General features: G+C 37.9%; 1 protein-coding gene across 4 annotated transcripts in view; it reads right to left on the bottom strand.

Annotated features, from left to right (window-relative positions):
* Nucleotides 1-673: 673 nt before the first annotated feature.
* Nucleotides 674-16,445, bottom strand: part of PCDH9 (protocadherin 9) — a 975,348-nt gene continuing 959,576 nt past the window's right edge. For all 4 annotated transcript variants that reach the window (XM_019529811.1, XM_019529813.1, XM_019529812.1 and 1 more), the window contains one exon: nt 674-2,886. In XM_019529811.1, the coding sequence (XP_019385356.1) occupies nt 2,513-2,886 (374 nt within the window). In that variant the 3' untranslated portion in view covers nt 674-2,512. The remainder of the gene's footprint in view (nt 2,887-16,445) is intronic.

Here is a 16,445-nt window from a genome sequence, read left to right as displayed (position 1 = left end):
TAAGAGGAGGTTAGATGAACACCTTGCTGGGGTCATTTGACCCCAGTACTCTTTCCTGCCATGGCAGGGGGTCAGACTAGATGATCTGTTCAGGTCCCTTCAGACCCTAGAAGCTATGAAACTATCTACACAAGATGTTTACTGTGGAGTTGCCTAGTTAGTTCAGCAATACATGGCCAGCATCTACTTGTGTGGCCCTATTAAGCTGCCAGAAATTAATAAACTTTGCAGTAGGGTAGTACTTAAAATACAAGAACTATCCTGCTCTGGAGTATTTTTGTGTGCAGCACCACATACGTAGATGCTGACCTGGCATGAGGGTGCTTCAGTGTGAGGGCTACCTGCTGGCTAACCCTGTACTGAAGCACCCTCATGCACCAGTCAGCCAGCCCCTCTGCAGGACATTGAGCCAGGTCAGCTGGGGCTGCTCCAACCGAGATAAATGTACTGCAGTCATGGGTGCAAATGATATGCACCAGAGTTTATTCCTGCACATTAATATGCACATGTAGATGCACCCGGTGTGTATCATCCTCATCCAAAATGTGAACCAAATGGACCATGATATGTTTAGAAAGATAACCTGGAAATTCATAATGGGGAATAAGATAAAAAGAAATGATTAGAATAAAGTCCCTTAGGCATCTGCCCAAGAACTAACACAACACAATCAGGAATTCAGAACATTTATTGCAAGAGCTGAATAACTGTAAATAACGTTGAACTGGCAAAGCAGTAACAAGGATAACTGTTTAGATATTTATTCTGTCAAAGTCATCAAACACCCCTCACAAACTGACATAAGTACTGTAATAAGCAATGCACCCCTAACCCATTTTATACCTTTATACTGTGGAGGAAAAAAATGTGAACTGCTATATACAACAAAACAAAACAAAGCAAAACAAAATGCCTGTTTTTGGTAAAAACAAATTAACCTTCAGATTACCTAACTTTGTTATTGTAAGACTGATGTTTAACAGTGGCATAAGATAACTTTACCTTTTTTTTCTGTAAGGACGTTTTGCATGCTATTTATTTGTTTAAATCATCTGTCATGCCTTAACAAAAACCGCCTAAGAATGTTTGGATTTGGAACTGTTTTACGTGCAACTTAGATCTTATTAACATTAGAAGTCACTCTGCTGGTTTGACTAAAGTGACGTGACGCTGGTACCTGCCAGGCATTGACCAACTATGATAACAAACAGTTAAACAGCAATAATTAGAGATTTAACCCTTTAGTTCCCCCAACTAGCCTACCAGGAGAATGCTCTGTTACATCATGAAGGCACAACACATTAAATATTCTGTGGCTATGGTCTAAAAACACTTGTGTTACTACAACATTAATGTGGATGATTAACACAAATGCTATTTCAGCAATACAAACTGTCTTAAGTATAGACACACATTTGCCCAATTGGAAAGAAAATGATTATTATATTTGTTTCTGCAAATTTTCCTCCATCTATTCCAACTGAGATCAAGGTTAGTTACTTTACATTAATTGTGAGACTTCAGCTAACTCAGAGTTTCTAAATTAATGCCCTCCCTTCCACTTGTCGCCAACATCCATAGCTTTTTTTTTTATTTTAATTTTTTTGCAGTTCCCTTGCTTTGCAAAACAGAATGGAAATAAAAATAAAGTTGCAAAAGTTTAAAGCCCTTGCATAAATCTTTTTGTTTCGTAATATTTGAAAACAATTTTGTTTTCCAGCGTCTACACAGAAGCAAGAGTTTATTTTTTTTTATTTTTTTTTCCTTTTTTAAAACTTTTTAACACAAGTGTTTTAAGTTCCTTGGAACATTGTGTGTCAGACAGACTACTAACACAGAAACACCATCACTGAAAGGAAAAACAAAACAACAGGAAGCAAATGAAAGAAAATAAAAAGCAACTGTGAAACACAGAATTATGCTACAGTATTTTTTTAGGTGAACGTTATAAGTACACAAAATTTGTTAGTAATAATTGTTTCTATTTACAAGTACTTGAACACTGATTGACTTACAAGTGTCCACTAATGTTGTTAATAGCACAATAGGTTTAATGTTTATAGTTTTAGTTGTTTTGTTTGTAGTATGATGTCAAGTATAGCGGTCCCAGCACAGATCAATGACAACAAGAGCACAATTTTCTAACTGGATATGCTTTTCAATCATTGCAGTCCACTGAACTTTTTCTCTCATTCTTTCTCTCTCCAAATGCATCTTCCATTGTTCATAGCAGCAGTCCAGGGTCGAAAAACAAACAAACAAAAAAGACTATTTGCAAACTGGAGAGATCTCTGTAGAGTTTAATCATGTCCATTTAACAAAACCACATAATTAGCAGAAATGCTCTTTTGTGTTGCAGGACATCATACCCTCCATGGCGCTAATATAAGATATGCATATCTGCTATATGAAGCATAGTTCTAGAGGTCTACCCAGTACATAAAGCTCTGACACACACACAGTATTAGCAAGTCTACGTAGGCTAAAGTCATTGGTCCAAAGTAACCATTTTTTATAGCTGGTGTTCCTTTGGACTCTCAACAGCTCCTGAAGCCTGTTTATAAGACTTCAAGTTAGCCAAAGGAATATCAGTCATGTGATTGCCAGCGTTGAAATGGCCCTCACTGGAACCATACTGCTTTCGATCACTGAACTGGTTTCTGTTGCTATCTTCTTTCCAGGTTCTTGTTAATGTGTGTCCATTCACTAGTTTGTCCTTCTTAACCCATTCTTTTTGAGGTGCAAAGGTGGAGAGAGGAGACTTTGGCTGCTGGTATGGACCCAGGCCAGGAGGCATCCAACAGTTATCAGAGTGACCCAAAACTAGGCATTCTTGAGTGCACATTTCTGTGGCTTCAGCTAATCCTCGTGGACCAAGAGGCCCATCTGTGGAGGGGTGGGGAAAGAGAGACAAAAGAAAGAGGAAGAGAGTGTAAGAAATAATATTGAACTTTTGCTTTAAAAATATTTCCATTAAAGTTGCATGAACTCCTGCCTTTTGAAAGAATAAGAAAAAGTATCTGAAGTTATTTACAAGTTGCCATCATGTCAATGCCTTATGTGGATGGTTGTCAGTGACATCATTACTATATTGTACATATTCTTCTAGATCAGTGATTTTCAACCTGTGGTCTGTGAACCCCTGCAAGTCCACAGACTATGTCTGAGGGGTCTGCAAAAGATGAGTAAGATCAATCAAAAGTATGTGAATACTCACATTTACAATTCAAAGGGGTCACCACCTCCATTTGAAATCTACAAAGGGGTCCACAATGCTATTTAGAATTTTTTAGGGGTCCACAAATCAAAAAATGTTGAAAACCACTGCAAGTAGTTATATGCATCTGGCCAGCAGATTCAAATGCTTGATATGAATCAGTTTAGATCCTGTGTTCTAACAACCCCTTGCAACTAAGGATCATTAGCATAACATGCATGCATGACCAGGATACCAGCCCCAAGTACCCACTTAGACACATAAATGTAGCCACAGTTGCTAGTGGCTCATCTGCCCCAGCCAGCCAGGCCCTTGCTGCCACCCCAGCTGCCCAGGGTGCAGACCTTGGCTATTATATGTCTGCTAAGGGTAGGTAAAAAATGCAAGTGGGAGTAACATTATCAGCCCAAGTTCTTCATGGGACTTTGTGATAGTGGGAACTTGGCATATCCACCTGTGTTCTGCTCTGTCCTCACCATACATCCAGATTCAGGGTAGCTCAGTGAACTAGCATGCTGCATGGCTTTATAACAGCTGAGAACTCCCTGATGATAGAGAATTCCAGACAATTATCTCTCAATTCTACCATGCTACAGGACCAGAGTTGTGCAAAATGTCCAAAGATGGAGGAGAGAATGTAGATTTACCTTGATAAATCAGGGCAGCCTGCAGGGCAGCCAACCTACAGCATACGTATTGCAAATAGCACAAGCAGACCATGTGTGACACATGGCAGACCAGAAATGGGACAGGCAACACAGTGGCAGATGGGGCAGGGAGCAGAAAACAGAGCAGCAGATTGACGAGGAGGGATCCTGGTTTTCTCTGATAAAAATTAATCAGGCTAGATTTATCAGATAAAACCAGGGTCCCTGTTGATCAGAGAGCACAGAGCAGGAAGCTGAAAGCAGAGCAGCTGATCAGGCAGGGAAAGAAGATAAAAGTAGCACTCAGGGCAGGTGTGGGGCTAATTCGTGGCATGCCTGCCAAAAAAGTATTGGTCCCCACTGTTTCACATCATGGCAAAAAATACAAGTAGTACAAGAAATATAGTGATTCTTCTAGAGATCTGTTTGCTATGCAACCGTATGAAGAAAAGAGTAAGTAAGATGGGACCCTTCTGTAAGTTTTGTATTTCTTATAGCTGGTAAAAAAAAACTGTTTTCCTAATCCCTTATAGGTTATGCATATGAAAACACAGGAACTAGAAACAGTCTGCTAATGTACTGTGCATATTAAAGATCTACTTTGTCTTTCACACACTACTGAGGGCACAGCTGGCTGGCTGCAGGCACCTTACAGTCTGTTCAGCAGACAAGTCACCCATATATTCAGCCAGTGCTAACCTCTCTACAGTCTTAGCATGTTTCTAAGTGACTGAATTTGCAGAGGAGTTGCTGATCTGATCAGACTAGATTTATTCAAAGGACAAGACATTCTGAAAGACTGATAAAACTTCCATGTGTGTCTTTGTTACCCATTTCTCAACATCTGAGATATGCTTTGTCATGATTTGTTTCTAAATTTATGATGATTTTGATCAGGAATTTCAAGAGAGAAGCCTTTTTTTGACTTCGGAACAAATCAACTGCCTACACATACAGACAGTCAAAGAGTTAAAGAGACATTTTTTTCTTTTCTGATTAAACAGTCAAGTGACATGAAGGAAAATACAGATTGATTTTTCAGAATAAGGTTAAGCAAGCAGGCATGAATACTGAAGTTATGAAGTATCTTAAAGTGCTGCTAATCAGAGGAAAAATACCAAACCTCCCCAAAATCAGCCTGTCAGTGGTGTGTCAGCAAAAAAGCATTTCTTTTACAAAATGTTATAATTTGGGCTAGAAAATGCCATGGAAAATACCTAGACAATGCCTGTGCTTCTGTGCCAGTGGAGATTTTGATCTCATCTACTGCTTCAAATATAGCATAGGCAGCCTTTGTAGTAAGTTTAATTCCAAATCTGCAGGTTATCCTAATTAGCAGGGATCCTGGTTTTCTCTGATTTAAAAAAATCCCCAATTTTCAGATTAAAAAAGTAACGCAACATCCACATTATTTTGTGATTAAAAAGAAAAGTCTCTCTCTCTCTATCTATATATAGAGAATTGGGGATTTTTTTAAATCAGAGAAAACCAGGATCCCTGCTAACTAGTCTAACTGCAGCTGCTATTTTTTTCAAATGTCCTATTTATTTATTTCCTTAATGTAAAAAAGTATATGGCCTTCTAGCATCCTGAGGCAGTGATTTCCACAGGTTATCTGCTGCATGTCCCAGCAAATGTAAGATATAATTTTTCTTTTAAAACAAACCCAATTCACAAGTATTCTCTGACTGATACCTTTGAAGCAGAGACACCTTTTGAATAGCTGAGACTTACACAACAGAGAGTGAATATTCAAGCAAACAATAAGCCATACGTTCAAAATTATTTTTATCTAGATGATCCATGACTAGGAGACCTAAGATCTACTCCTGAATCCCTAAGCAAGCAAATCTCCTATTACAATCGTCTGGAAAAATATAAGGACAGCAAATGCAGCGTTATTTGCATCAAGACAAGATGAAATATTTAGATTGCATTTAGAGGGGAAAAATGGCTGCCAAGCAGAAGCTTAGGAGAAATTTCAAGGACAACTAAGAACCTTGATTTTAAAATGAGAACAGTGATAATTCACTGGAAGAGAGATATTCTTCTGCTTTAAAAAAAAAAAAAACCTTGAATTTCCAGCATGGAGCTATAATCAAACTGAGCAGGTACTTACTACAAAAAAGCAATAGTAAGTAAAGGAAGTACTCCCAGTATATTGCTAACATTTCCAAAGGTTAATCTATAGGTTAAAAGCTGATTTTTTTTCTGCTGACAACAGAAATTTAATTTTAATTAGGTTTTTCCCGTTTTCACATGAAGAAAGTGAGAAGTGGCAAAACTATTTTCAACCAGACTGCTCACACAATACAATACTATCTTGCTGACCCAAGAAGGAAAGGTTTGGGAGGGATTAAAACTTTCAATACACAAAGAAAGTCCTTCACTACAGAGTGACACATTTCAAGAAATACAGTGCATGCACTTTGCGCTTCCAATTTGCAATGTAATAGCAGGTTAACAAGAGAGCTTTCAGTTGCACAGTAGCGAAGTAGATGTTACATTTCTCTGTCTAGCTAAATAAAGTAAAATAAAGTGCAAATAAATAGGAAGTCTTTTCTATTCAGAATTTGAATATCTAAGCTGTTTTTACTTAGGCCAAAATATGCATATGGCCCTATAAGCCATGTCAAACTCTTCCTGGAGAGATTTATTTCATGTGTTTAGCTTTCCTTAGTAACAGTTCTAGACCATTAATACAGCTAATCTGAGAATGGATTTTATACAAGCTTTACCAATTTCTTAAGGTGCAAAGTTTATGAACTGCTCTGAAGTATTTAGATGACAGGCAAAATTTACATGTGCATTGCTAAGAACAAGAGACTGTCTACTGAACAGCACCAGGCCAGTTTTGTGGAATTAATAATGGGGTGATTACCTTATTAGGATGGATATTTCCTGTATTTTGTTTTTAGTAAAATACTGCTTTCCTAGTTTGGCTTCCTGCAAGGCCAGGTATCCAGTGTATTTCAAAGAGATGTAAGAGTGCTCCCCATGCCCTATTCTCTAAATCTATGGAAGACAAATATGAAAGAAGTGTTGCATGTTCTGAAGCCAAATATTGCTCACTTTACTTGCAGGTGCACCCCTGCAAGGCACCTACCTCTAAATGAGAGGCACAACAGGCAGTTTTTATCCCAGACAGTGTTGCTTGCTGTGCTGCTGGTGGTGGCAGGACCAGTTGCTAGCTGTGGTGGTGACTATTTCTAAGCCTTCCTGAAGGCAGGGCTGGGAGCTACTTTCTTGGTTAACCGTCTCCCTCAGTCACAAAATACAGTGGGGAGTTTGGGCTCTAACTCCTAGTGGAAATCAGTAATACTCCTATAATAGTAGTTCCCTCCATAGCCTTGCAACAAGTCTGTACATCTCTCTCAGTTTCCCCACTTTGTAAAATGCAAAATACTATTTCCCTGCCTCAGAAGGGGGTTGGGAGGATTAACTACCACAGAATTTGATTAGTTGCCATAAAGAACTTCATATAAATTATAAACATATATATATTTATATGTTCCTTTTATTTGAGGCAACATTATCTTTATATCCAAGTGCTGTAGCATTTTGGGTTAAGAGAATATATATTTAATATTGTGCAAATGGAATAACAGTATATATTAATTTGCAAAGTATATATTAATTTGCAAAGTAGTCTCTTTTATGATGTGCCTCTACTGTGTATAAAACTAATCTCAGACAATGACTTCAATGCCCAATCGTGATACTTTTAATATTACTATAACTGACATGCTAGGGGATCTGCAAATGTCCTTCTACAGAATATATGTGAATGGGGCGGAGGGGAATGACTTTAGAGAAAATATGAGCTACAAGCACATAAAAGTCTCCAGTAGCACTGTTTTCTTCATCTCCTGTCTTGTATAATTAGGTTTTCAATGTAGACAGTTCTTTCTTTCTGTTCTCCTTGCTGCTGTATAGCACGTGTTAAATGATCATGAGTAACATGATGGGGGAGGGAATCTTTTGGGGTTTGCAGCATGGTAGAACTAGCTGCTTTGTAGTGAGAAAGTATAATGTTGACTTAATGGCAATTATCTTTCTCCTCCACCACCAGTGAACAATAGCTTTCACCCAATTTTCTGAAGTTGTTTCATTACTGCATACAATGGCACCACTTAAAAACCTGCTCCTGCTGCTTTAATTTCATAATTGCATTAATTTGTTTCCTTTCTCTCCATAAAAATGTCACTGGAATTTCTGTATCAAGTTTTTCCACACTGAAGTACTTTATTGATATGCTTTTTTCAAAGTATTTGTTCTCCGAACAATCCGTAATACATGAGCCTGGTTATCAGTCTCGGCTGCTTGAATATATAATGACACAAATGCTGATAAAACTGTACAAGCCATCTGTCTCTGGATTTAACTGTTTTGAAAGCAAACACAAAAGTACATAGCAAACACTCCCTTAAATTGTCTTTGTAAATATTTATATCAGATCATAACCCCAAAATGCTTTTTTGTTGTGGTGGTGGTTATTTTATTCTGTTAATAGCTGTCAGGCAGATGCATGACTTGCTGCCTCAAAAGGAGACAGGTGTGAGCAGGAAAAGAATCTATGCCAGTCAAGTGCTGGCCATACCCTAATAGTGGAAATTCTGAGTGGTCTTTTATCTTTTTTTTATTGTACCCAGAAGCTAAACTGTTATTTCATTGATTAACTCACTGTTGCAATTAGCACTCGCTTCTGGCATGTTGACCAGCTGCTTTTCAACCTGCTTTTTCAAAACTCTTTTGTCCAAGGCTGGAGACTCATTTTTTACCTTGAAAAAATCAAGACCACCAGATGAATTCTACTCAGAGACTATTTAGCCCCCACTATTAGTTTTAAATCCTTACCCAGGTGCCACTGTTGCAAGGAATAGTAGATCTGAACATGGTCACAACTAAATTTCAAACTGGGTACAGAAGGTAGTGTTTTTTCTGAAGCTGAAAAATACACATTCATATGCCACATTGTAAAATGACCTTCCCAGAAGAGACAACACATTGCAGGTTTTATGCAACCTTCCGGCCTGCTAATTATTGGCTATTCCCACATTCCTTAAAGATTTTTTTTAAACTGCTGTATATAATAACTATAAAAGGGGGAAATGGTTTACATAAAAATGATGAGACTGTCACAGCTCCCCCCCACTCAAATATCAACTGAGTCAACATGAAAGCCTTTTTTAAAAATTCTATGTCATGTAAGAAAACAAAACAAAGTCATAAACCCACACACATCATAAAAATGATCTTTTCTGATTATTGTTAATTAAATAATAGGTTCTGCCACTGTGACTTGGTGGAATGTGTCCCCTTCTTATACCATGAAGTGTAGCCGTTAGAGCAGTCTCTTGACGAAGGATGCTTATGTCCTGTCATTCAAAAACCAAGCAGTGGGGTTTTTTATTTTGTTTTAAATCAGCAGCTTCCTTTTAATTGTAGTCTAGAGATTAAAACCCCCACCACTGATGTGAAACACGCACATCTAGTTCCTTCCCCAGGCTGAAGAAATTCAAATGCACATTCCCACCTTCTAGGAGACTGGCTACAAGGTTGTATGTAAGGTAGGGAGTGCAATTCGCCCTGTTATAGGTAGAGGAAAACCAAGAGTAACCAATCTTACATTCTTGTATTTGCAGTAATGTAGCTCCTACCAAAATGACCGAATCTCTTTAGGCAGAGGTGGGAAATGGACATTTTGCATGAGTGTTCAAACTGTGAGGCTATTACATAGAAAAGCAACACCTTTATTTTAAAAGAGCGACATCTGCTTAGCTTTTAAGAGAAAAGTTGTCATGAGCCCTACCTTCATGGGAGTTCCAGGCTATGAACCCTGAGTGGTAGAAGATATGCCTCTGAAGTCCTAAGTAATCTGCAGAAGTTCTAGAGATGAAAATTCAGACGTACCTCTGTATTCAGCATGTCCATACTGACTAGGTTAGGTGCCCCTCTGCCTAGATTTTAGTTCATTTGAACCATTGCCGTGGGGCACTTATCTGTACCCATGCACTGTAAAAGGACACAACGTTCTGGATTCCACTGTGGGAGGTAGATTTTTAAAAGTTTTCACATTTACAATGGAATCCATACTGTCGAGTGCACAGAGAAATAACCTGAGCACCCTGGGCTCTGCATAGCTGTCTGCTTACAGACCTGTATCCAGAAGAAGACTGGGGTTCATTTTACATAGTTCAAGAAACCTTGGAAGATAGTACCTCCAACCTACAGCTTTCTTGCAACAAAAACTCTAGAGTTACACAGCAGCATTTAAGTGTATTATCATCTTGTTTCTTATTCTAATACAACATAAATTACCCAAGGAAGAGCTCATTTGGTTTTGATTTGGCTAAAAAATCAGTTCAGACAACGAGGTAATGTGCTACCTTCCATGCTTTCTCCTTTGCATGGCCACAAAAATAGCTTGTACCAAAATCTAGCTCTGTTATTTTCACATAATGTAGATAGCCTGTGTTCAGGTCTCTATCAAATACATCTTATAGTGGTAACCTGGTGATATTCTATATTGGGTCCAAAGGCGGTGAGTGTAAATGTACTAGTGGTCATTTATGTCCTTAAAAACCAACAAGGCTATGAATAAGTAAATGTAAGCATTTGTACTTTTAGCCAAAGGGGAAATAGTGAGAAAGCACTTGAAGAATGAGGAGGGTGTTACCTGCAAAATCATATCTGAGACTATTATTCTGGTTTATGATTAAAAGTAAAAACTCATTCTATCATTAAAACATGTACTGTCATTTGTAACCTAATTTATAATGTTGCACTGGAGATGCAGAGACAGTCACCTTGAGGTGAAAAAAAAAGGAAAAGATAGGTTAAGAAAAACAAAGCAAACAGGCTTTGATAAAACCTTTGGTTAACAAATAAATAAGGATTAACTGTTTTACACATCTCTCATACTGATTGTATTCTTTGGTCACAGATGAAAAGTCAACATTTTTAGATGGAGATGGTCCAAATACAATAATATACGAGCAGTCAAAGCAGCAGATTCTCTCCCTGAGAGGATATTGTTATTTACCCAGACTTCATAGTGTAACCAAGAACAGAAGTGTATCTTTACAAATCTCTACAGTTTCTCAGCATAGTATGGACCTCATCCATCTTCTCATCTGCTGAAGTTACTATGGCTCCAGAGAACATTATCACATTGAATCCTATTTTCTTAAAATGTCCATTTTTTTCCCCTGCAAAAAATGGCAAAGGGACAGTCTGTCAAATGAAATCTCTGCAGAGGATTAAAAAATGAGCCTTCTAAATTTGACTGGATCACTTAATATGGACACAGCATGCTCAATGTTAAAGTATTTAATTTTTTTTTTTGCACACTTCTTTATTTAGCAAGATGTTTTACCCTGCTGCCAAAGTAATAACTTATTCCCAAAAGATGGTGATGGATGACGATGATAAAATATTTATCAGGCATCCCATGGTCACCATCATTTGCAATCCTTTTGCTCCCATACCTATACATGTATGGTGCTTGATCAAAATATTTTATTGAACAGGTTTACAGGCAGCATGCTGAATCAGCAGTAATCTTGACACAATCACATTTTCTTATCAATTAATGCACAGCAAACACACACCTGCTGTCACTCAAAATAACTTATCTGATGGCTCATTTCCAAAGATTCTTTATTATATTCCCAAAGATAGTTTATTATAGTTAACCTTCTGGTTAATAACTGCTGCAAGACAAAATTTACTAGAGGATATTTTGAAAAAGACATTCTTTGTTCTTAATTTTGCTTCAAAAAATAGCTGCGCACACAAATTTTATAGCAAGCAGATTCTGTCATGATTCAGTTCAATTGCACCATACTCTATGGGTAGTTCCATTGACTTCAATAGTGGAGAAACGTACTGCCCCATGTGAGTGAAGTGGGCAAAATTCTGGCAACCACAGCCACTGAGATAGCTTAACAACCTTTCTAACAAATACAAAATAGCACAGTATTTTTTTTATACCTACCATATTTCTATCCATAGGACTACATAAGGGAAAATAAGAATGAATTTGAACCTCATTCTGTTTTTTTATGGCAAGAAAGGGGGTCTAGATAAAGGACTTATTCTTTTTGAGTGTCATTCAGTTTGAGGCAAGATCCTGATCCTCCAACTCAAGATAAATACACATTACTCCTCAAGGTCAGGACAAATAGTCTGTGATTTTCCCTGAGAAAGGACAGTTTGTAGGTGCATTAATCCAATACCAGTAAGGGACCCGACTGTGATTAAGAACTAAAATTCAGCCCTTTTTCCCACTTGTCCTTTAAAAGAAGTATTTTTCTTAGTACAGCTCTTTCCATCTGTCTGAGGGAACTCGGGGTTTGAGGGTGAGAAAAGAAGAGTTTGAGGAATTTTGTTGATTACTGGGCCAACACTTAAACATGAGTAATCTCCCAAATGTATCTCTTCTCTGTAACTACCAATGAGATGCCTTCCTTTTCAGTAGTCCCCCACAAAGTCCAACCATTTTATAGATCTAAATTCTCAAGCGAATGGGACCTCCATCATCACTGTAGTTCCAGTTGAGGTTAAGTGAATTCAGTGCCTGGCCATTTTTAAGCATGCTCTTCAGAAAAAAATTCTCTCTCAAAACCAAAATTACATCCACTGTCACTGCCCCCACAAACAAACATATCACAAGCCCACTCACTAGAGAAATTCTCTAAAGCCCTTGCTATCATAGATCTAATTAATATGAAAGGTGTGGAAATAATATAGCAATGATTAGGAATACTAAAAAAGTTAGATTGGTGACCGTAGGAGGCTAGTTTGCCAAGGCAAATCATTCTTGGGAATGTGTCCCTAACATCTGCCTTTATGCAAAGAAACTGGAGGCTTAGCAGGCATAACACCTAATACATATCTGCCTGGCACATCTAGATTCAGAAATTTATAACGTCAGAAGAGACCACTAGGATCATCTGATATGACCTCCTCTATCTCACTGACCATAATGTCACAAAATTTCACACAGTAAATCTTGTCTCTAGCCTATACCTTATACAGAGCAAGAATACATATTTTAAAAGATATCCATTCTGGATCTAAAAATGAGACAGAATTCACCGCCTCCCTAGATAACTTGTTATTTAATTATTCTCACTGATAAAAACATCTATCTTAATTCTAGGCAGATTTTTTTCTAACTTTGACTACTAGGATTTCGTTTTGTCTTTGTTTACTAGACTCAAACTCCCTGTAGTATCAGAGATATTTTCCCGGTGTAAATATTTATATGCTATAATTAAGTCAACTTTTAATCTTCCGTTTGATAAAATAAATATATGGAGCTTCCTAAATTTCTCACTTCAAGGCAGGTTTTTCATACCCCCTCCCCCCCCGGGGTGATGTTTCAACAAACATTTTTAATAAATAGAGAAATATGAAAAGTTTATATCCATGAGAAAGGAGGGCCAGAGGGTAGAGGGGGACACAGTATAATTGAGACTCCTATTAGCTTGCAAAATAGGGGAAGAGGCAACAGGTAACAGAAGCAAAAGGAAGAAGTGGTTAATCTCTAAGGTCTAGCTTCTGTACTCCAAGGTGCACACAGACAAGTGCGGTGGTGCGGTATGTGGTGCTGCTAACATACCACACAGTTTGGAGTATTGTGCGCTGCAAAGGCACACTGCCCATGCATGCACTGCTCCATTATTTTTTTCTGTGGTTTTTTTTTACCCCTGGATATCCATGAAAAAAACCCCAAAACAGCGCACGCTCGGGCAGCATGTGCTGCAAATGTGGAGCTGCGCTGCTTGGAGCCATGCTGTGGCTGCTGCTGGCCAGGCTCCTCCCAGTAGGATCATCACAGCTGCAGCTCCAGGAGGACCCCAGGACTCCAGGTAAGGCTGCTGGGGCCAATACAGTGCTGTGCCAGGGGCTGGGGTTCTTTCAGCCTCCCCTATGCCACCCAGGGCAACTTGCCATTCGCCAACACATGCATGGCACAGGCGTTCCCCAGGGACAAGAAGTAGCTGCACAAGGTATGCCACCTCTACTTGTCCCCAGAGAACCAAACATCCACACACATCTGCATGTGCCCCTACTCTCACCAAGTAGTATATTTCACCCTAAAATACTATACTAAGTAATTATGGGGAACAAGATTGGGCTCTAAGTCATGGATTCTTGTTGACTGATAGCCAAATTCATGAGGCCTCTCTAAGTTTTCCCACAAATTGAAAGGGTAAAAATCTACTTGATACTCTGACCCAGGATCAGTGACATTCAAACTCAGCTACTATGTTATGAAAGCAGTCATTATTTTGTATCCATTGTATTTAGCACTATTCAGTATTTCAAGAGAAGTTTATCTCTTAGTTTTCCTGAAAACCAAAAATATACTTTAGAAATTAAAGGAAGAGATAGTATCCAGTTATCACCCTAAAACACAACTGAGTATCTAAGAGTATGGTGTTTTACCTTCCATTTCTCATTGCAGAGTTTATTTTGTGATAAATATGTTATTGCTATTCTTAACAGATAACATTTAATTCTTGTATTAGGATACACAATGCCAGCTATGCCATAACAGTGTATTGTTTCAAATAGCTTCAAGAGCTGGAGGAACCCGAGTTCCTACCAGAGCATGGCAGGAAAAGAACATCAGAGAACACAAAAGCTTATGAAAGGATGAGTTCCTGTTGGCATCACCAGGGATCCTGATTTTCTCTGATTAAAAAAAATCCCCAATTCTTGGTTAAATAAAAAACAACCCCAAATCCACATTTTCCATGATTGCACTGAAACACCACTAATATTAAAAAAGGAAACATCTACAAGTCATAACAAAGTAAAGACATAGTATCTTTGTTCAAACAATGAATTTTGTGACCAGAGCAAATGCTTCTGAAACAGATTTTCTAACCCCATCCATACAACTTTCTCCTCTAACCTACCGCTATTAAATCTCCATGGATTCCAACTTCCAACAATCTGATTCAAGCTGAATGGCCCACTTTCAGTACTTTAAGGCATTCCTGCTGTCTGGCTCTTTCCTTGAATCAATAAATTTACACGTTTATGAGCTGCCTGGGTCATTTTGACTCTTGACGAGAAAAAGTGGCATGTGATGTTGACTTTTGTTGCTGCTGTTATTGTTTCAGCTAGAAAGAAGTCCAGAATTCCTAGCTTCCGAACAATTGGCAGTTTATGATGTTATGCTGCTAACTGGATTTAGCTTGAAATCTATCACTTAAGTTTACTTCTAATCATGCAGCATATTACCCAAATAACATTTCCTTTGCAGTACATGAACCTATATATGGTAAATATTGCTAAAGTAAGCATTTTTACCAAGGTTCCTTGAAGAAAGGGGAAACTTTCATTTAGTTTAAAAAAACCAGAAAGAAACCTTAAAAGATTAAAAACCAGATTCTCAGTAATAATGTTACCACCGGTTATAGAATGGTCACAAATTACATTTTGAAATGTATGGCAGTCTAAAATTGCATTCCCAAAGGAGACACCTAGTTATGTTCATTGTTAAATAAAAGAATGAAATGCATTTTGCAATTAGCAGCCTAATTACAGCTACCTAAGCTCATCACTAAATTTAAGTTGAATTTAGGGTTTTTTTCTCCCCTGAAGATTCTGGTGAAATTTAGATTTCCTGGCATTTTCATATTTGTAAAGAAATTGTAAGTTTTTAGTTTAGGTGGTTGGTGTTTTTTATTTCTTTGTTTGTTTGCTTTTAAAGAAAGCGTCTTACTTCCTGCAGATACTCTGTTTGCAGTTATGGTTATCCTGTAATATTTTTTTTCCTGTTGATTTAGCAACAGGGAGCTATGTTGATTATATTATTACTATACTGTACTTTATCCTTCAAGTGTCAGGTTATGGTACACTTAGTATACATTAGACAGCCAATGTCAAACAGATGTCATATGACACAGAAGTCAATGAACAGAGCTTTTCATTCAATAACAATCGTATGTTCTCTTTAGCTTTGCTTTACCCGTACTAAATGATGCTCATGTCCTCTGTAGCCTTTTGAGTTATTCATTCTGCATTTTAACCTTCCTATTATCTTTTCTTTGAAAAGGTTAAATGACTGTAGTTCCTAATAAGTGGCTTTGTAATTTAGATTGACTTCCTCCCCTATTTTTTTAAAAAATTGAACTGTTTTCTATGTGCATGACCATTTTCTGCTGATTCTCAAATCTCAGTCCTTGCACTTCTCCCCAGCAAAAGTACACTTTGATATGTCTTGGTGACTAGAGTTGGTTGGAAATTTTGGTTAGTGCATCAGCCTTGAAGCCAGGGACATAAAAGAAAATGGCTCCCTACCCTGAACAGGCAGATGGGATGCCCTAGGAGCCTGCTGCTAATCCTCTGTGAAATCCATTTTTGGCAACTGCCCTGCTGTTGTTAAAACATGCAGCAAAACAGAAGGTCAGTTTTACTGATAGTTACAAGGGACAGGAAGTTTCTGGGCTGCAGTTAATTTAGGGGAAAATGTGGGAGGGGTTAATTTATTGAAAAATCACATTTTGCAAAAACTAGATTTCTTGAGAACCCCAAACTTCATGTTTCATCCAGATCTT

The sequence above is a fragment of the Crocodylus porosus genome, unplaced genomic scaffold, assembly GCF_001723895.1.
Source record: "Crocodylus porosus isolate Cpor-Errol unplaced genomic scaffold, CroPor_comp1, whole genome shotgun sequence".
In the NCBI taxonomy this organism is placed as follows: Eukaryota; Metazoa; Chordata; order Crocodylia; family Crocodylidae; genus Crocodylus; species Crocodylus porosus.
This window is presented reverse-complemented; position numbering and strand designations above follow the sequence as displayed.